The sequence below is a fragment of the Dermochelys coriacea genome, chromosome 8, assembly GCF_009764565.3.
Source record: "Dermochelys coriacea isolate rDerCor1 chromosome 8, rDerCor1.pri.v4, whole genome shotgun sequence".
Lineage (NCBI taxonomy): Eukaryota > Metazoa > Chordata > Testudines > Dermochelyidae > Dermochelys > Dermochelys coriacea.
The window spans coordinates 87,632,736-87,655,272 of NC_050075.1; the positions used below are offsets into that span (position 1 = coordinate 87,632,736).

Genomic DNA, 22,537 nt, shown 5'->3' on the forward strand with positions numbered 1-22,537 from the left:
TTCAGTTACAAGTTGAGGAGACTTTCAGGAAAAAAAGAGGATGCATGAGAATAGAAAAAAAAAAAAAAACTTGAGAGACTGGGGGATAAAGATGCCAAAACCAAAGTTGCAGGAGGGAGCTGAGGGATGAATAGGAGCAGATTGGAAGTCTTTGGAAACAGGAAAATGAGCTATAATAGGTGGGCATTCTTCTGAGAGTCTAGTAAGAGAATAGGTGGAGAAGGCTTTCCTCTTCTTACAGAACTATCAGAAAACAGTGAGACCTGGAAGGTCCTAGAATTAGAAAGGTGAGAGGGGAAAAAAATCATGACCAGAGGTGCTTTTCCATCTTCACCCTGAACTAAGACGGGAAGTAGTCCTCCTGGCAAGTGGGAAAAGGGGCTGCCATTTCTTCTTGCATAGTTAAACCCCTCCAGGGGAACAGGAAGAGGAAGGGCTGTTGAAACAAGTGGGCTGCTTCATGTGAGTTAGCTAAGCAACAGGTACCAGAGTGTTTTTCCCAGCTGGCTACTTGTATACCAGAAAGCAGGAGAGAGGGGAAGCTCTTGTTTAAAAAGAAAACAAAACAAAACTAGGGGGGGAAAAAAAATCAAGGACCAGCTGAGAGTAATGCTTTTGGTCATTTTTAGGTAGGTTGGGTGAAATTAACCTTTTAGTTGTTGTTGCTTTAAAAATCCCATTATACATGTGTAATAATTGTTGATACTAACATCTGAAGATCTTGTATGTGACAGGTAGCCCCAAATTTCTTAGGGAAGCTTTTTATCAAAGTTTCCCCCATTAATAGCATACACTGTATATTAAGATAATCTCAGTGGGATAAATGGGTGTTAACCCAGCCTGTTCCTAGATAGTTATGTCCTCTATCATTAGTTGAGTAAACATCAATGCAGTTCAGCAATTTTAAAATCAATTTCTAAAATCTGATCTAGTTATGTCTTTAAAGAAGATTTTTTTTTTTTTTGGTAGTTGAACACTTTTTTCAATAAAGCTTCATATAGAAGTCTTATTTGTACAAATAGTATCTGATATTTCCAGATTTCAGTTGTATTAAGTAAAGCTGGGTTGCATTATTAATAATCAATGCTCCATGAATGTTGACTCATCCTCACAAGACCCCTGTGTAAATAGGTATTGTCACCTTTTTAAAGATTGTGACTTGCCCTGGGTCACATAGCAAATCATAGTATGAATTAAACTCAAGAATGCTTTGCTCATAGCCTTGTGCTCTGTCCATTAGATCATGATTTCTAGGATCTCATATACCAGGTGACTGCATAACTTTAATCTTCTTTGTTTGGTGTTTGTATAACACATCATAATTGCACCTGTTTGTGGTATTTAATCATTTAAGCACATGGAATGCTAATGGGAGAGAAGCCTGAGAAACATAGGTTTGAGTAAATAATGAAAGCAAAATTAAGGGTAGAAAGTAGAAGGAGGAGGCTGTATGAACTGTGTGACCATGCTATTGAAGTGTGAATGCTTTTAAAAATATTTTTTCAACTTCTGAAAACTAAGGGCAAAATTAGTTTCTCAATTTCATTTTTATATATGTGCCAGATGGGTCTAGTGGCTCTTCTCAATATATATACTGCCTGTAAATGTGTGTCTGTTGTAAATAATGAGAAATGGCAAACATAACACAATTAGCCTTTGTCCATTTTAAAGTATATATTGCATGATGGCTATCATAGTTCCAACCAAAATGAAACCAGACCCATTTTAGGAGCATTTCTGCTTCCCTTTTATTTTGGACAGTAGGGGCATTGGAGTAGAACTGGAAAGAATTCCTTTTCAGGATGCTCCCTTTGGAGCATAAGACTAAGAATATGATTCAAATGACTTTAGCATTATGCTGTCACTGAAACACCCTGGAAATTTTCCATTGAAACATTTATCATAGTTATTTTGGCAGGCTTTTGCTGGTGTACCAGTTAAACTGGAAGCTTATACGTAAGAGGTGGGTACCTGTGATTCTCATCTCCTAAGACAGCTTTTAAGGCAAGAGAATGTGCTCAACACATCAGCTAAGTGAACTCAGAGAAATCTCTTTATCATCCAGAAGTGACAGATGTCTTTAAAAGCATAACCATCAAGAACATGATAGTATATGCCCATTGGGAATCTGGGGTTTAGATCAATAGACATTAGAGGCACAATGCAGTTAATCTTTCTAATTGTGTACAGTCTCTGCATCTTGAGTAGATGTAAAATGATGGTTTGAACAACATCAGTTTGAAGAAACTAGCTGTTTTGGTTTTAAATTAAATTGGGTATGCTCTCAATCGTGAGATGTGATTTCAAATCTCTATAGCTAAGCAGGATTGAGCCTGGTCAGTACTTGAATGGGACAAGGAAAACCTCAGGGTTCTAGAGAAAGTGCACAGTTCTCTCTTAATCAATGCCCTTTTATAGCTTTTGAGGACAGAGAGAGAAAGCTATAGTCTTGACAATTCCTGGTCATCAAGGGTGACACACTATTTTTGTGAAACTGGTGCATTGGAAACTAGGTCTGATTTGTGAACAAAATTAGTGATGGGCTGTTCCACCCATTGCTCCTACTTCGGGATGGGGAGAGGAGGTTGAACTGAAAGGCATGATCTGTACCATTATGGCTGCCACTCTCGCCATCTCCTGGTACCCCGGGATGCACTTTGACACCATTAGGTCTCCATCAGCCTAATTCTGAGATAATCCAATCAGATCTGGTCAGAGAGAGAAAGGGGGACTTAGATGACATTCACCTCCAGTGGCTCTGCCTGCATTCTGAACACCACCTGGAATATGAGACTTTGGTTCTTGCTGTCACCCCACACCCTCATGTCATTTTTCTTTCCCACCTTTTCTTCTATTCTATTTCTTCTATTCTATTCTATTATTCTGTTTAATAAAAATTTTAGCTGACCAAGTCTGTCTGTCTCACAGCACTGCAGTGAGCCTGTGACTAGAGGGCAGCTAACAGCAATATTTTAAACAGCCAGCCTGACACTAGTACAAGTTTGCCAAGTCTCTGATGAGTAGCTGATGAGACCGGTGCTGTGCCCATGTTTCTCTAGCAGTGAGATTGCAAGTAAGAAACATTTACTAGTCAGTACCAGAGACAGAAGCTGCATTTTCTGTCCTTGCTGTTATTGAGTGTGTCTGTGTGTGTGCGTGCGTGCGCGTGTGCAAGGGGGGGGGGAAATCTGGATCATACTTTAACAGCAACAGTTCCAGACCATCTCAACTGCTTTTCTCCAGAAAGGACAATTAATTATTACCATCTAAAAGACTGTCACAAGGTTTTTCCCCTATTAAAAACCTGACAGCTGAAGGGAAGAGAAATAAGGGTTATTTTTAATGACCCCTTACAGAATAGTTAAAGGAAACTATAGTGTTTGCTCTAAATAAATATTACCACTTGTTCTGTTACAGAATGTGCACACTTACTTTTGGCCCACAATGCTCCAGTAAAGGTGAAAAATGCTCAGGGATGGAGTCCTCTTGCAGAAGCCATCAGCTATGGAGACAGACAAATGAGTAAGAAACCTTAGCTGATTACTTGGTTGATGTAAACAAAGGTCTTACTTAGCCTAGGAAGTGAAGTCTGTTTAGCTGACATGAAGAGTATTACTTGGCACCTTGTGTAGACAAAGAAAGTGTTAATTAGTTGTTAAGGTAAGGCTCCCTCTAAGGTTGACTGCAACTAGTTAACATTTATTTAAAATGCTACTATCTTTGTCTACCCTGGATACTGTAGTGTTTAAAAATGCATGTTCTGTCCTTGCTGTTCGATTATTAAAAGCCCTGTTAATTAATATCTCGGCTAAACAGTTTTCCTACTCCTGATAACACCAGAATGGTAGTAAGATAAACTGTATTGAAAAGAAGACGGAAATTAAGTATGTTTAAGACCTTGTTTTTCAGTGAATGTGAAAACAACAAACTGACCTTTTCTAAATAAGAGTGAAATCATAAACCAAGGTAGCAATGTGATTCACTCACATTCTGTTTCTTCACTGTGGACCATTGGGACATTTTAATGCCTCTTAAAAGTTAATAATCAACCAGCTATGTGTTAAATAAATACATCAAGTGCAGTTTCTAGTTGTGAGTAATGGGGGGGAATGTGTGAGCAGATAACATGTAACCACTGGCAGTGGGATACTACCATACTGTCATTGGTTCTCTGCTGTGAGGGGGAGGAGGAGACTAAGGGCTGTTTAATCAAGGCACAGCGCTGGGAGAGAGCTCTCCCAGCACTCTCAAAAAAACACCGCCATGAGGGGCCTAGCTACCAGCACTTGTCTACACTGGCGCATTACAGTGCTGAAACTTGCTGCTCTCACGGGGTGTTTTTTCACACCCCATAAGCGAGAAAGTTGCATTGCTGTAAAGTGCCAGTGTACACAAGCCCTAAGTCACAAACTGTGTTGATTGAGTTACTTATCCATTCTGCTCTCAAGTGAAGCAGTAAGGGTCAAAATTAGTCCATTGCCACCTGTTAGTAGATGGCAGTTAAGTACTGCACTATTTGCTTTTTTTACTGCTTCTCATAGTACACAACTTAAGGCTTGGCTACACTTACATTTTATAGAGCTCTAACTTGCTGGCTCAGGGGTGTGAAAAATCACCCCTCTGAGCGCAGCAAGTCAGAATGCTTTAAAGAGCTAGTGTAAATAGGCTCCGAACCCTGAGAGCTAATCCCCTTGTGGAGGTGGATTACCAGGAGTGCTGGGAGAGCTCTCAAACTCCCGACCACACTCGTACTTCAAAGCGCTGCTGCAGGAGCGCTCCCACGACAGTGCTTTGAAGTTTCCAGTGTAGTCATGCCCTTAACGTTTTGCTGCTCGTTTGTAAATACTATCAGCATTTTAAACACAGGGCATTCCTCTGTGCTGAGGGATTCTCTCCACAGAAGTAAATGTTAATGTCTTCCACTGACACATGTCCAGTAGTGTGCAAGCAAAAATGGGATGCAGCTAGAATTGTTGCCATGAATTTACATATACTGATTTCGTTGCAAAACAGTATTACTGAGGCTTTCTTGCTGCTGTGATTCAAATAGTTATATATAATGACATTTAAAATGTCTGATGAAATAGACACTTGCTTACATTTTTCAGTATTTGAAAAGCTCTGGAAGATGAGTCCCTGCCCTGAGGGGTTCACAATCTGAGCAAAATATTTGATTTACAGTACACTTCTGTTTAGTTACAGCACTCCTAAGGAAGCTGAAGCAGCAGTCCAGGGAAAGTGTTGAAGAAAAGCGACCTCGATTATTAAAAGCCCTGAAAGAGGTAAGCTTAAGGAAACTATTGATAAATGACAATTATTCTTTTATGATGTTGACACTGAGCCACACTATCATGTCCCTGCCACTCTGCAGCAGAGCCCATTTCAAACCAGGTAATCCGGTGAGGAAGTATGTTTTCTTTGCCTTGAAAGAGATCATGGTCACCATATGGTGGTGCAGATGATCTCTTAGTGGGGACCTGTGGAGGCAGTACATTTCTAGAGCAAAAAGTACTGTGGTAAGGTAGCTTCTGTCACTATTGAATTTTCAGAGATTCTTTAATTAGTTAATCTAAACGTGCTAAATGCTGGAGTTATACTTAAGGAAATCAAATGCTTAATTTTAAAGTTACTTACAGGAATTGACATTACTTTTCATTTGGAAGGTTCAGAGTCTTAATGAATCACTGGAGTATCATAGGTGGACAACCTGAGAATAACTTGTGTGTGTGCAGTGTCTGGCATTTTCATTGATCATTTTGACTGTGTCACTAGTGCACTGGTTCCCAAATTGTTGTTCATTATCACTCATGGTGAAGTGGCTAGTCACATATGTTGATTATTTCCAACTGTTTCATAGTATTGCAGTAGTAAGATTTAGCCAGTGCTTCCTAATACTTTTCTTTGTAAGCAACTGATGTGATTGCCCCAGCAAAGTTGGTTGCGAATTGGTGGGAAGAGCGTACGTGCATCCTGAATGGGAGAGGGGGTTGTGCATGCTGTGAAATAGTTTTTGTCTCCACTTGTTTATTGACTCAGTTTCATAGCTTCATGTTTTGGAGAACACATCTCTAGGGATAAGAAGAGAGCTTAAGCTCTATGCTTGGTTAGTCCTAGGTGCTCTGCGGAAACCTCCAAAAAGAGAACCAACCAGGCTTTGGGACACGAGTTCCTCCTCTGCTGTTAGAAACTGTTATAAAAGCTCAGCTCATGTAAGGAGGAATTATCCATCTACTGTGGTTTGCAGTAATAAAGCCAGGGCTTACAATGTGACATAATAGTTAGAAGGATACTTATTTTGTAATGGATTAGGTCTTTAAGAGTCTCTCTCTTGGAAAAACCCTTTCCCTTACACCAAAATGTGAAGATTTTGTTTCTGATATGCTCGCCTCTTTCAGCCATCAGTTTTACTAGATGTAACATTGAACCATTTGTTCTTCCTTCCCCCTTTCTGTCAGTGCACTCATAGCAGTGAGTTTTTAGCCTAGTTTTTCGCTTAAAGAAATAGGCTGCTGCACATAGAGGCACAACTCTGCCTGTGCACAGTAATACTTTCCGCAAAGCCGTGATTTGAAACTAGATTCTGTCCAGTTTCAAATTGCTGCTACCTGTGCTCTTGTTAGAACACTAGCTGCTATAAAACATTGCAGACGCTTGCAACTTCCCTTGAGTCAATGGTAAAATGTGGAAGAGCTTGTGGAAAATAGGGGGTTGAGTCCACATCCATTTAAAAGCTGTATCTATAAAACAGATCTGTGCACCAGTGGATTCTCACCAGCTCCAGCAAGATTGCAGATAGTAATATTCCCAGTGCTCTGGATAGTCACTAAGGTTATTTGGCCCTCCAGGTAAACCCTAAATTCCACAGCTCTAAATGTCACCAAGCCATTGTCTTGTGATCCAGGATGATTTGACCACCACAGAAAGGAAGGAGGGGAAAGGAAGAAAAGGAGCTGGAGAGAATATACGAGTACTTGTACAAGAGATGTATCATTATTTAGTTTATCGTCCACAGCCAAAATCCCAGTCGTCTTGGCTGCTGCCTCATCTTCTGTCTATGGAATGAGCTGGGTCTGGTTTATATAGACTCCAGACCCCTCCCACACCCAGCAGTCTCAGAGAAGATCAGCTAATTGGAGTCATCTACTTAGTTGTTGTTTTTCCTCCTCCCATGTGACAGTCCACGCTGTCACAAGATCACTGTAGTACAATTTTATATGAATCAGGCTTTTCTGATGGGACTTTCTGGCCCTTAAATCCTATGAATCATTCATTGATTCAGTAAAGAATCTGTGCTTGCTTTTTCCACCTGTAGCATAGAAGTCCATTTTCTCGAAAGTCTGAACAGTGTTGGATATCAGCACAGGTTCAATAAAGTTGTTGGGTGTGACAAAGTTCCTCCTCTACCTTGGTGGGTCTTGCACTTATTGGCGGATTTGCTCGCCTTGGAGCTTACAGCAGCCCTCAGTTTGGCCGTTTTCGTGAACCCACAGTCCAAGTCGACGACTCTTGTGTCTGACCAGGAGTTGGGAGGTTTGGGGGGAACCCGGGCCCACCCTCTACTCTGGGTTCCAGCCCAGGGCCTTGTGGAATGCAGCTGTCTAGAGTGCCTCCTGGAACAGCTCTGTGACAGCTCCAACTCCCTGGGCTACTTCCCTATGGCCTCCTCCCAACACCTTCTTTATCCTCACCATAGGACCTTTCTCCTGGTGTCTGATTAATGCTTGTACTCCTCAGTCCTCCAATAATATGCATTCTCACTCTCAGCTCCTAGCGCCTCTTGCTCCCAGCTCCTTACATGTGCACCACAAACTGAAGTGAGCTCCTTTTTAAACCCAGGTGCCCTGATTAGCCTGCCTTAATTGATTCTAGCACCTTCTTGATTGGCTGCAGGTGTTCTAATCAGTCTGTCTTAATTGTCTCCAGAAGGTTCCTGATTGTTCTGGAACCTTCCCTGTTACCTTACCCAGGGAAAAGGGACCTAATTAACCTGGGACTAATATATCTGCCTTTTATTACTCTCCTGTAGCCATCCAGCCTGACCCTGTCACATGGGGTATTCCTCTTTCACGCTGACGCAAGATCATTTTTCTAATCTCCATGTTGAGATTAGAAATGGATGAATACCCCAATTTGTTATTTAAAAAACAATGCTTGAAAAAGTACTTTACTCCTATCCCTTTTCGTTTTTGCTTTCTGCAACTATTCTGATGCAGAAATTTGAAGAAAGCACAATTTGAACTTGTAAACATGAATATTTATAATAGTTATATTTTTCACTATAATAGTTATACTTCCCTAATTATGGGACAAGCAGTGCTTCCTGATTGGGGTGTTCAATCAAAGTAGCTGACATAGCCTGAATTTTTAATATTGGATATTTACAACAAATTGCTTATCCCCAGGCCAAGAAAAGCTTGAATGATTGCAAATAAAAGAAATTCAGAAATATAAGGTACTAATGGGCAGTTTAGCCTCTCAGTTTGTAACTTCATCATATTCATTCTGCTCTAGTTAGAATTAAGAAATGTTAATATAATTGTTTTTCAGATGATAACATTGGAGGAACAAACGCTAGATTTTTTTTTTATTATTCACTGATATCCTGTCTTTGTTTTATCTAGCCTTTCCCAAGATGAAATTTGCATTTTGCGTGTCTTCCCAGAAATGTTACACAGCTGTCAAGCTAATGATAAATTCATATTTTTTTTCACAGCTAGGTGACTTCTATCTAGAACTTCACTGGGATTTTCAAAGTTGGGGTAAGAGTACCTATCTTTGTGCACCTATCAGTATATAGAAATGGAATTTGTAGTATCCCCCTAAAATTAGACTTCAGCATTGTTGAAAGAAAAAAATTAAATGCCACGGAGACTTCCTTCCTTTTAGATGTTGTGTGCAGAATTTCAAAGCCAATTTGGAATTGAAACATGGAAAAATAAGCATCTGCTGACCTACAAAAATTTGTTGAGCAGATGTGCATGTAGCAACAATTTGGTGTGTTACAAAGTAAATTGTGCTCTGTCTGTTGAGCTGACACCTGCACCTTTCTGTATAGGTGTGCAGTATCAGAAAGGGCCAGACAGGGAGGGAACTGGGCCTTCCTAGTGTGTTGATGCTGAGGCCTGATTCACAATGCCTTGATATGGCAGTCAGCCTTTGCCAAGGAAAATAGGAACCAGGAGTATAGCAAGAACTGTATTGTGGTTCCACCACCAATCTCCCACAATGGTGAGCAGCATAGCCTTGAGTGGAGTGCATCCTCTAATGGCTTTCCCTAAACTATTCTGTTGATCTACGGTTGAGCCCCTCTTTTTCAGTTTCATAAGAACAACATCCTGGACAGTGCATTTCAGAGCAATTGTTCCTCTTCTCAGAAGGTTCAATTGACTCTGCATTTTGTTTTGTGCCTTTATAATGCCACTCAGAACATTCTGGGGCATTTTTAACCATTAACTTTTTTACTACTGTAAAACAAACGATGCTTTTAAAAATGCAGTCAGTTGTGTTGTATCTGTCTTCTCACATATTAATATTATAAGACTGTCCTGATGCCCAGTTTCACTGCTGGTTTAATGTTCACTTGAGGTTTTAGATACAAGTGTAAATAATGAGCATAGTTCTATACTTAAAATACAGCAATATCTGAAGACGGGTGAAATTTGCAGTGTTTTTTAAATGTATATTGCTGAGATATGGTTGCACAAAAGTACTTAGTTATATTTCTTATGTCTTGTTCAATATTAATACTTTTTTTTACACATATAGTGCCTTTACTTTCCCGAATTCTGCCTTCCGATGCGTGTAAAATATACAAACAAGGTATAAATATCAGGTAAGCACTGGTTTGTACTATTGTAAACTTAAGTTATAAAGCTAAGTGTTTATTACAGAACTCCAACAGTGCAACTGAAATATCACTTTTGAAGGCTATAATGGCTCCAGCCTGTAAAGCTTTCCAAAACAGTGTTATGCTTTCATGATTTTGTTTAAAAGGGTGTGGGAGGTGGAAGGAGTTTAAGTTGCACATTGTCCTTTTTAAAAACAAAAAAAACCTGTTGTTTATTTAACAGAATAGAACTGCCTTGCAAATAACTGAGATCTGCATTCTGAGCTAGTTGTAAAGGTTTAGTTCTGTTTAAATTAAAAATTGCTTTATGTAATGGTTAGGTTTTGGGGGTCTTTATGGAAGTGAATCAAACATTTACAATTATTCTAATACCAAACAGTAGTGGGCTATTATTGTTGACTGTACTTAACTCTATTTTAGGGGCATAATTAGAAGTAATAGAGTAAAATTAAGGGAAGAAACTTTAATCAAGGAAAATCTGTAAATAGAGAGACCTGTTGTACAACAGTGTTTTGTAGGATGTGGGTGAAGCGCATCATAACTTGTCCAGTTTCAAGTGACAAAGCATCAAAGAACACTCTCTAATGAAGAAAATCTCTCTTGACACAGATATCTGAATAAATCATCTCCATTTGTTGCCTTTTAGATTTTTTGGGGCCAAATCTAAATTCTTATTTGATTCAATTCTGTAAATGCTTCCAAAGGCAGCTTAGTGTGTGTTTAAAATCTTTGGAATAAATGTTTTCTGATATCCTTGTCCATAGGAGAGCAGAAAGCTGCATTTCAGGGTGTTAAAGTTGGTTTTCTTAGAAGTCAGCTCAGATGATGCTCTTGACTAAAAGTGTTGTAATTACTGAAGTGCTTCTAAATCTTAACTAGACAGTGATAACTATAACTTTAAATTCAAATGGTTGAAGAATGAATTTTGGTTAATTTCTTACTGAGTCGGTTCCAGGAACAAATAGTTCAATTGTATGCAACTATTTGTCATGTAACAAATTCATGTCTCAGTGAGTTAAATATATTTTTAAGCATTATTTGAATTAAAGCAGATTTCAGATATTCAGAAATGTGACTGCTCTATAAAACATCAGTGGCAAATGTTACTATAACTTCAGAGAACAAATGTTCAAATTCTGAGAGGCAAGAGTTATAAACCATTTTGTTTCTACAACTTTTCCAGCACAGCTCTTTAATTAGCTTAATATTCTTTGTTGGATTCAAGTGTCTCTTCCTTTTAAGCTCCAAAATAAAAAAAAATCAGAATAATAAATTATTCAGAGAAACTGCTGCTCTCTTTAAAGCTTTTAACACAGAAATATGTTCTGACTTTTTAGGTCAGATCTCACTGAGACCAGCCTGAGTCTTTTCTCTGCGCACATTCTAATTGCATTAATGGGAGTTAAGAATCTACATGAGAATACCCTATATTGTCTTGACTTAAAAAGATGAATAAATGGCATAACTGCGTTTAAAAATATTACTTAAGATCTAGTGGCTGTTAGACCAAACAAATCTGGCGGCTTTAGCGGTCTATAAAAACATGTATTTTGGCGGCAGCCCTCAGGAATTATATCAGAAACACTTCATGCTCCACTCAACTCTTAACTTGACAGGTCAGTAGAATTATTCCCTATGCCTAATGCTGCTGAAAGTACAAAAAAAAATTAAAAGGCTAGAAATAGTTTAGCTAAATGACAAAAACAAGGCAGTGCAAAGTTCACGCTGGTCCTTTTCTCAATTTGGGCCAGCTCCTGATTCCATTACTTGCAACCTTGCTGCAATCAGTGAAACTGTTCAGTAATCCTCACTCACATTAGGTAACACGTATCAGAATGTGGCCACTTATGTTTAGGGAAATTCCTCTCAGTGTATTTGCCAGGTAAAATCAGTCAGTATCCTGATACCATGCAGGGCAAAAGGATGCAGTGACAGCTTTTCTTAAAATGTTTTCCATTTGTAATTCTACTGTATTCATACAATATGAAGGGAAAGCATTATCTTTTGCCATGAAAGTAACATAAAAATCCCCTGAACCATATTTGTAATGTAGGACTAAGTCGCATTGAATTCTGTACATTTCACTACATTCATATAATTGAATCCTATACATTTTCCTATGCATTTGTGCCACAACCTGTTAGTTTTCATTTATACAGATATCGTTACTACATTTGGAATTTATTGTATAAGCAAAAAGTAGTAGTTTGTTGCCTATTTGTATAAGTGAAATTTGCAATAATAACTATATTAAAACACAATGAAAATGTAGACTTTACTATACCACTTTGGGGAAAAAAGCAATGCTGTTGGATGCTAATAGAACTCATTTATATATTTGAACATTTCTGGATAATTCCTTTTGCAAAGGTGCTTTACCATGGGTATATTTCCACAGGCTTGACACAACTCTCATAGACTTTACTGACATGAAGTGCCAACGAGGGGATTTAAGCTTCATTTTCAATGGTGATGCAGCACCCTCTGAATCTTTTGTAGTTTTAGACAATGAACAAAAAGTTTACCAGCGAATACATCATGAGGTGAGCAACTGCGTATATAAATTATGTTAAACATGTTACCTTATACCTATGTTTTCAGCACTAATGAAATACTTACGTTAAATGGTCAGGTTCTAAAAAGTCAGGTTCTGTACCCAACTAGGGTTTAAGTAATACTTAGCAATGAGGTAAGCATTCTACAAGGAAATCTTGCAGATGACACAATGGTTCGGGGGATGGTAAATAATCAAGAGGACAGGTCACTGATAGTGAGCTGCATTGCTTGGGAAGCTGGGCCCAAGCAAACAATGTGTTTTTCATATAGCCAAATGTAAGATCATACATCAGGAACAAAAAATATAGGTCATACTCACAGGATGGGGACATGCTATCTTGGGAAGCCTTTCCTCTGAAAGATGTGAGGATCGTGGTGAATAATCAGCCAGATATGCCATGAGCTCTCAATGTGACACTGGTCAAAAGAGTGAGTGGGATCCTTAGAAATATAAACAGGGGACTCTCAAGTGGGAATAAAGGTTATATTGCCTCTGTTTTTGGCACAAGTGCAACTGCTGCTGGAACACTGTGTCCAGTTCTGGTGTTTCCAGTTCAAGAGGGATGTTGATAAATTGAAGAGGGTTTGGAGAAGGGCCACGAGAATGATTAAAGAATTAGAAACATGCCTTATAGTTATAGACTCAAAGCACTCGATCTGTTTAGCTAAACAAATAGAAGGTTAAAGGGTGACTTGATCGATCTATAAGTATCTACATGGGAAACCAAGATATGAAAATGGGACTAGCAGATAAACAAGATACAATGGCTGGAAGATGAAGCTATAAAAATTCAGACTAGAAATAGGGGGCAGATTTTTAACAGTGAATGTAATTTAACTGTTGGAACAATTTACCAAGATGGTGGATTCTCCATCATTACACTGTCCTTTTTAAATCAAGACTGGATGTTTTTTCTAAAATACATGCTTTTATTTAAATTGGAATTAATTCAGGAAGTCCTATGGCTTGTGTTATGCAGGCAGTCAGACTAGATCAGTGGTTCTCAAAGTTTTATACCCCTTAAGTTTTGACCCCTTTCACATAGCAAGCCTCTGAGTGTAAGTCCACTTATAAATTAAAAACACTTTTAAATATATTTAATATCATTATAAATGCTGGAGGCAAAGCGGGGTTTGGGTCGGAGGCTGATAGTTCGTGACCCCCCAACCATGTAATAACCTTGTGATCCCCTGAGGGGTCCCAATCCCCAGTTTGAGAACCCCTGGACTAGATGATCACAATGCTACCTTCTGGCCTTTATAACCTATGAACCTGTTTAAGCACTGTAGCAAACAATCTGCATCAGCACAAAGTATGTGAATTAGTGGATACTTTTAAGTCTCTTGAAGCAAAATGCCTTCAATCATAGCCTCATCCAGCAAAACTCTTAAGCAAGTGTTTTGCTGTATTAGAGCCTATGCAAGGAATGCGGTTATCCATTATAACTACACTTCTGGAAAAGTTACTGATTTTAAAATATTGAATTAAAAAAGAAACTAGAAATGTGTTAATACTTCCATGTAAGCAAATGAGTCACTCTTAAATTAAAATGGTGCTCTTGAAATGGCTTTGGTAGTCTCAGCCATAGAAAGTCGCTGAAGGCTTTAAGCTGCGGTTTACATGGATAATGATGTAAAATCAAAAAAATGGGGCAAGGTGCTTTCAAATAATAACTTTAAAGCTTCTTAACTAATTTTAGACAGCTATCTGTCCCTTTCCACAGAAACAGGGAAAAATTGGAGCAGAGTTGTAAACGTATCGCCATATCAACCACTGAAGTTAGGGACTAGTGATGCTGTTTGGGTCCCCCCCCCAATTACCACACAAACTGTATTCGAATCTTTTTTTCCATTGGTGGTATAGTAATGTTAAACTTGTTGACTGTATCCATACACTGAATTATTAGTACATTTGGCTGGCACAGTTTTAGACCATGTGCCTCCTTCTGTAATACCAATTGTATAAGGTACTACAATGCCAATGTTATAGGACACTTTTTGAATAATTCTAATAAAATAACTAGTCTGTAATTTTCTGGGGGAGAAAAATTGTCCAATTAAAGGATAAGGCTTATTCGTGTACAGTCTGCTTGTAAAAATGAGAGTTTAAAATAATCAGTAAGTACTGTTCAATATTTTAGGATTTCTTTTGTTCCAGGAATCTGAGATGGAAACGGAGGAGGAAGTTGACATTTTAATGAGCAGTGATATTTATTCAGCAACATTATCAACCAAATCAATTACCTTCACGCGTGCCCAAACAGGATGGCTTTTCAGAGAAGACAAAACAGTAAGTCTGAACAGAGCCTCTCTGTCTTATCCAGCCCTTTCTTTGTTACTGTGTTCAAAATAGCACTGGCAGACGGTGTTAATGCAAAAGAGGAGAGTAAGGAGTGTGTGTTTGTCTTCAACGCTTTTATCATGTTAGATCTCACCTCTCTTTGAGTTGTAAGCCATGGAGGAAGAGGGTTTTTTAAGTTCATGGTTGAAGCAGAGTCTGTGCCAGACAGTGCAGGCAGTGTAAGAAGCATAGTAAAAGGATCTTTGACCCATTGTGAAGAGACAGGAAAGGAGACAGAAAAGTGCAGTATTCCAGAGTAGAAGTAGGGAGTGAACAAGAGATTATGAAGACCTGAAGTCAGAAGTAGAGGAGTAGGCAAATTCAAGATCTTGTAATGAAGACTTGAGAATGAAGATGTTTAAACATGTTTCTATAGCTTGGACAGAATCAGTTTATAGATGCCACAGTAATAGTTGACATATTAAAACATTAGATAGAAACAAAAACAATGGCAGAAAGTGTATCAATTCCTTTTCAGAGGATGGGACGAAGAGAAGTCATAGCGGTTATTGTTCAGGCACTCCTTTTATTATCTCTGGCTAATGAAAACACTTCAACTTAAAAACTCCCAAAGGCCATTTCTGATAGCTGACGGCATTTGCTAGGTCCCTTGTCAAACCACTCCCCTCTTGCCAACATGCAGTTTTCAGCCAGTCTTTGCTTCATCTAGCTCTCCTATCAGCTCCCCATTCAGGGCGGGCAAGATGAAATGTGAGGCAATAATCAGCTGACCTAGGTGCTCTGCCCATGCCTCTAACATTCCAGGTCTCGGACAGCAAAGGCAGATACAAAGACCATGCAAAATATAACTTTATTACATTTTTTTTTTAAAGTATACAATGTAGAAATCCCATGGGGATTCACCTGAAAAATGCAACAGTTAAAAGTCAGCTTAGTCAGCAGGCACTTCCGACACCCAGTGCACTTTGGTGCACCAACTTTAACTATGCTCTGGATAATCATTTTTGAAGAAACACTTGCTAATTTGGAACTCTGGGTAGAAATTGAGCTCAATACACTGTATGCCCCGTGTCTTCTGATACCACCAAAATCTACACTAGACTGCATCATTGTCAGGTACAAACACAAAATACAGCTCACTGTATTTGCACTTTGCCAAGATACATTTAGAGCTTGCAGAAATCTACATTCATTTGTATTAACCAGAGGGGAAAACACCAAACTCTCTACAATTGTTATTGCTCTTACAGCTGTAGACCCTGTGAAAATACAGAATGCCAGTATCTTATACTTGTTCAGATTTGGTCATCTCTAAGAGGATGAAGCAGAGACGGTATAGGCCCACAAAATATCAACAGTGGTCAGAGAGATGGGGTTGGGGATTTACCTGTGATATTGGAGATGACATACTCTAGGATTATTTAGTGCAGAAAGGCAGTTTGGGAGGGATGAGGATAAAATATGGGAAATAAGGCCCTGATTCTACAAGCTTCTTTATGTTCCATTGAATACAGGAGGTGGTACTTAGCATTTCATAAGATCAGGCCCTGAGGAATTATAAACAATTAAAGGAGTTAACAAAAACTGTGTGGGGCCACTATTTCTTATCTGATTCTATAAGAGTAGAGACATTCAAAGCTGTAAAGTAGAAAGTAATGCCATTTATAATTTTAAATTACTAAACTGCATACAGTAATACCAAGAGTAATGGCAAATAATTTAGCAGTGGTTGTTTTTTAAAGGATTAAATAAACTAACAGTTCCTGCTGTTCAACCTAGACACATGGAAAATCCAATCTGTCTGTGAGGTACTAGCGCTCACTTGTAAGGGAATGAAAGGAATGTTTTTCCTCCTTAGGTATAGATATATTGCCAGTTGTCTTCCTGTGTGGGGGAAGATTTTTGCCTTCTTTTGAACATTAGGTGATGTCACTCAAAAGTTAGCTCATATCTGAACATGTTTTTATAACTTTTACTTTTTCCATTTTATGTGCAAAAAATAAGTTATATGTATAAAAATATCAATTGACACAGTCAGCTGTTCTAGATCTTACCAGGCACAGAAGAAAAACCACGTTTCCCCTTGCCATCTTCAGATTTGCTCTTTGGGAAATGCTGACATAAATAGATGTTTCTTGCTAACGTAAGTTTTTATCGCCAAAGAAATCCTTGCCAGGGCAACCAGTGTTTTTTTGCTGCACTTGCATTTACATTGTTGGAGATATTCAGTGTTAATGCAAGTGCTCTTTCAGTACAGGTGACTTAAAGAATAACATTCATCCTTATGTACTTGCATTTATTTCCTTTCATGTAACAGTCATTTTAGTCTTTGAATATTCCTGAATTAAGTTATTTTACCATAGCTTTTGAGTTCATTAATTCAAATATCTATCTTACAGGAAAGAGTAGGAAACTTCTTGGCAGACTTCTACATGGTCAATGGACTTGTTTTAGAATCTAGGAAAAGAAGAGAACATCTCAGTGAGGAGGATATTCTTCGAAATAAGGCCATCATGGAAAGCCTGAGTAAAGGTGGTAACTTGATGGAACAAAATTTTGAGGTATAGTTAGCTTGTTATCTACACCAGTTTTATTCCAGGGAATATTAGTTTTCATACTTGATACCTAATAAGCTTTATAGAAAAAATGCCCCCCCCCCTTTTCTGTATAAATCTTAGTTTAAAACATCTGAACTGGTTTATAACTCTAATCAATGTGGTCTTTCCCCTGTTAAATTCCTTCTGATTATACTGAATATTTCAGTGAGTGATCCCTTGATCTTTCATGATGGCTTTTACAATAAGGTGGAGTTCTTTCTAGCTGACTGAATCAGAATATTTTCATTTTTTATTTTACAATGTTGCTTTGAAGGTCATCTTTTTGTTAGTGCTGTTCCCCTCTAGAGCACTTTATAGAGATGGCAGGCAGATTTTATCCAAAACCTGGTTTCTGGATGGTTCCTTTTTTAAGTACCTTATCAGGCCAATTGGTTAGAGCTTTGGGCAGGATTAGCCTTAAAATATAGTTTTCCTCTTTCCTTCATGAACTGGGAAATGATTCCCCAAATAGTTAGAACCGCTGACTTAGTCTTCGCACTATCCTAAATGTTTGAATGTACTTTTGTGTTTTTAGTCTTTTGTCTCATAATTTTCAGGTAAACTATGCATTCCAACTTTTGTGGCCTACACTCTTTGGTAAAATGTAGTAATATAAGGAAGGCATGGATATCACTTTACTATCTTTGAGTTAATTGTAGTTACTTTCAATAGATAGCAAATATTTCACTGATCATAATGTAAAGAAAGCAAACTGCTACATGAAGTCAAAGCATGAGGAGTTCAACTATGTGGTGAACTGATTTACTATTTTCTCTTTGTCGAGTTTTTTGTGTGTTAAAATCATCCAGCATAAAATGACTGAAGGGATGTTATGCTTGTGGGGAAACGGTGGAGGTGGCGGAGCATTGGAATTACTTGGTGTTACTAATGTGTAACTCGTCACAGTGGACTTGCTGCTTGGGGGATTTATTTATAGCTAAGCAACTTACCATTTTTACATGGATAGTGAGTTCAATCTTAGTAAGGAAGGACTGTGCAGTTGTGCCAGGTTGTGCAATTATATGGGTGTCTTTCTGGACCACAGTGTTTCAGAGAATAGGATTCTAGTACATTTTTACTTGTGTGCCAAGAATATAGAGCCAGGATTTTTTTAAAAAATGTTTAACATCAGACTCCTGTTTCTGAAAATCTTGCCAGTAGATATATAAATACTGGGTTTTGAGAATTTACTACCAATTTTAAAACCTTTCCCTAACTTAATAATTATACATTCAGTTTCTGAATACATATGGTAATGGAGAGTAGCATCCCTCCACCATCATCCTGGAATAGGGATCCACAAGCAGTGTTTTAGCAAGCTTCAGGCATGTCCAATTTCCATTGGAAAAGATTAACTTCAGTAGATAGAAAGCTCTCAAATCCTACAATAAATGTGGTAATTTATTTATTTGGAACTAATGACACTTTTTTACATTTAATTTTCACTAGTTTTCTATTGCTTGAACAGGCACTTTACATTGGTGAGAATAGGTGATTTTTAAAGCATAAACACAGTAGAACTGATCTAGGAATAGATTTACCTTCTAAAATCAGCCAGACTAATCCATCTAATCCAGAGGTGGGCAAACTACGGCTCGCGGACCACATCTGGCCTACGGGACCGTCCTGCCTGGCCCTGGAAGCTCGCCCCCGGCCTCTCCCCCGCAGCCTCACCTCACTGCGCTGCCAGCACAACGCTCTGGGCAGCGGGGCGGGGGGGCGAGCTCCTGGGGCAGCACAGCTGCAGAGCCTGGCCTGACCCGGTGCTCTGTACAGCATGGTGCAGCTGCCCCTCCTGGTGCAGCTGTGCTGTCAGCCACCGGTGCTCCCGGGGGGGGTGGGGGAGGGTTTTTGGATAGAGGGCAGGGGCGTAGATGGGGTCGGCGTGGTCAGAGGGCAGGAAACGGGGGTTGAATGGAGTCCGGGGTGGCAGCAGTCAGGAAGGAGAGGAGGGGTTGGATGGGGGGCGGTCAGGGGACAGGGAGTGGGGGGTGGATGGTGCAGGGATCGGAGGGGGCAGTCAGGAAGAAAGGGGGGGTTGGATGGGGTGGTGGGCAGCAGTTAGGGGTAGAGGATCCGGGGGTGGTCGGGAACTGAGAGCGGGGTGTGTGTGTGGATGGGGCAGGGGTCCCCGGGGGGCCATCAGGGAACGGGGTGGGGAGGGTTGGATGGGGCAGGAGTCCCGGGGGGGCCGTCGGGGCAAGAAGCAGGGGGGTAGGATAGGGGGCGGGGGCTGGGGCTGGGCCATGCCTGGCTGTTTGGGGAGGCACAGCCTCCCCTAACCAGCCCTCCATACAATTTCAGAAGCCCAATGTGGCTCTCAGGCCAAAAAGTTTGCCCGCCCCTAATCTAACCTGACACTTGAGTGCTATCATAAACCACTGGGCAAGCATCCTGGATTCCTACTTTAAGTCCTAGTGTGGTGTGTGTAATGATGTTGTTTCATGGTATTAGACACTTTTTTTCTTTTTGCTAATGGAAATGACCTAGTTTGGAAATGTTATCTGCTTCGGTCTACTAAGTAAGTGACCCTTGCAAGTCAAGCTTGAAGTTCATTTGCAGGACAATGTTGAATGATGATCTTGAAATATGCTTGGATGGGTAGAGAAAATGGTTACTCATAACTGTTGTTCTTCGAGATGTGGTGTTCACGTCCGTTCCAAAAAGGTGTGTGCATGCCATATGTACAGTCATCGAAAAGTTTTCCCTTAACAGCTCTGTCGGGTCGGCTGTGGAGCCCCCTGGAGTGGCGTCTTCATGGCACTCAATAAATGACCCTGCCGACCTGACCCCACCTTCAGTTCCTTCTTGTCAGCTACTCCGACAGAAGGGAAGGAGGTTGGGTATTGGAATAGACGTGAACAACACATTTAGAAGAACAACAGTTACAAGAAGGTGAGTAACCGTTTTTCTTCTTCAAGTGCTTGTTCATGTTGATTCCAATCAGGTGACTCCCAAGCTCTACCCAGGAGGTGGGGTCGGAGTGAAGGAATAGTTGATTGGAGCACCGCCCTGCCGAATGCTGCATCATCTCTGTCATGTTGGGTGATAGCATCGTGAGAGGTAAACGTATGCACCGATGACCAAGTTGCTGCCCTGCAGATCTCTTGTATCAGGACCTGGGCCAGGAACACAGCTGATGAGGCTTGTGCCCTTGTGGAATGTGCCGTAAGAGTAGAAACTGGGACCTTGGCAACTCATAACATGTGCAGGATGTGATCCAGGAAGATATTCTTTGAGATGAGACCGGGAGTCCTTTCATCTGGTCTGCTACTGTCATGAACAATTGGTTCGACTTCCTGAACGGTTTCGTGTGCTTGATTAGAATGCTACCGCTTGCCGAACATCCAGTGACTGCGGCCTCTACTCTTGGGTACTGGTGTGGGGCTTAGGATAGAAGACAGTTAGAAAAATGTCTTGACCAGTGTGGAATTGTGACACTACTTTGGGGAGGAAGGCTGGGTGAGGCCTGAGCTGCACCATGTCCTTGTGAAAGACCATATAGTGTGGGCCAGAGGTCAGAGCCTTAAATTTGGACACCTGCCTGGCTGATGTGATGGTGACCAGGCAGGCCACTTTCCACAACAAATAGAGCAGGAAGCAAGTTGCCAGTGGTTCAAAAGGGGGTCCCATGAGCCAGGATAAGGTCCCATGCAGGAACCGGTTGCTTAATCTGTGGATATAGGTATGCCAAGCCCATAAGAAAACGTCCTATTATGGGGCTGGCGAACATGAAGCATCCAGACATTCCCGGGTGGAAGGCTGAGATAGTAGCAAGGTGCACCTTGACGGATGCTGCAGCTAGGCTCTGCTGTTTGAGATGCAGAAGGTACTCCAGGATGAGTGGTATAGACTGGAGTGGAGGTGTGTGTTGCTGGGCACACCAGCAAATGAATCTCTTCCAGTTGGCTAGATAAGTGGCCCTGGTGGAAGGTTTCCTGCTGCTAAGAACCACCTCCTTTACTAGGAGCTCCAAGAGTTTAACCATGAAGCTTCCAGGCTGTGAGGTGGAGGGATTGGAGGTCTGGGTGGTGGAGGCAACCGTGGTTTTGAGTGTTCAGATCAGGGCAGAGTGGTAGCATGATCATGGTGTCCACTGACAGCTCCAGAAGCCTGGTGTACCAATATTGATGGGACCATGCTGGGCCAGCAGAATCGCCTCCAGTTTGTCCCTGTGGATCTTGAGCAGCACCTTGTGTATGAGTGAGACCAGTGGGAAGGCGTACATGAGGTGGTCTCCCCAAGGTAGCAGAAACGCATCCGTGATTGAACCCGGGCTGTGTTTCTGGAAGAAGCAGAACAGAAGGCACTTCTTGTTGCTCCAGGTGGCGAATAGGTCGACCTGGGGAAATCCCCACCTTTGGAAGATGGGATGAAGAACATCTGGACCATTCGTGGTTGCAGAACATCTGCTGAGGTGATCCACTAGCTCGTTCTGCGCTCCTGGGAGGTCATTCACCTGGAGGCATCCTGAGTGGACTATGCAGAACTCCATAGTTGGAGGGCTTTTCGACATGTGGAGGAAAACTGGTTTCACCCTGTTTGTTTGATATACAATATAGCAGTGGTGTTGTCCATCATCGCTGCAACACTTTGGCCTTGTAGCTGGGACTGGAAAGTTTGGCAGTTGCACTGCTCTGAGCTCCCTGATATTAATATGAAGGGGAGCTCGTCCTGCGACCACAGGCCCTGTATTCGGAGATCTCCCAGGTGTGCCCCCCAACCTAGATCCGACGAATCCGTTCCTTGGGACAAGGAAGGCAGTGCACTGTTGAAGGGTACACAATCTGAGGGTTGAGCCACTACTGTAGGGACTCGAGTATGTGTCCTGGCACCGTCACTACTGAGTCCAGCTGGTCGTGCCCCAGTTGGTATATCTGGGCGAGCCATGCTTGAAGAGGTCTGAGCCTCATTCTGGCATGCCCGACTATGTATGTGCAGGAGACTTGGGCATCCCCTTGCGGTAGTGGTCGGGTACCACCTGAGGCTTTGAATAATGTCTGTCATGGCCTGGAAGCAGGTCTCTGGCAGGAATGCACTTGCCTGTACTGAATCCAATACCACTCTGATGAATTCTGTTCTTTGGGTCTGTGATAAGATTGATTTGCTCATATTGATGAGGATTCCTAATCTCTGGAAAGTGGACCTGACCAATTGTGCATGAGACTCTGCCCGCTGTCTGGTACGGCCCCTGAGCAGCCAGTCATCTAGGTATTGGTATACCTGCACCTGCCT

At 40.8% G+C, this 22,537-nt stretch overlaps 1 protein-coding gene across 1 annotated transcript in view; it reads left to right on the forward strand.

The window, feature by feature from the left end:
• The window catches only part of ANKRD13C (ankyrin repeat domain 13C), a 44,271-nt gene that overhangs the window by 11,522 nt on the left and 10,212 nt on the right, over nucleotides 1-22,537 (forward strand). The window contains exons 3-9 of the mRNA XM_038412073.2: nucleotides 3,418-3,522; nucleotides 5,197-5,282; nucleotides 8,714-8,759; nucleotides 9,766-9,832; nucleotides 12,246-12,390; nucleotides 14,562-14,693; nucleotides 17,105-17,266. Of these exons, the coding sequence (XP_038268001.1) occupies nucleotides 3,418-3,522; nucleotides 5,197-5,282; nucleotides 8,714-8,759; nucleotides 9,766-9,832; nucleotides 12,246-12,390; nucleotides 14,562-14,693; nucleotides 17,105-17,266 (743 nt within the window). The remainder of the gene's footprint in view (nucleotides 1-3,417; nucleotides 3,523-5,196; nucleotides 5,283-8,713; nucleotides 8,760-9,765; nucleotides 9,833-12,245; nucleotides 12,391-14,561; nucleotides 14,694-17,104; nucleotides 17,267-22,537) is intronic.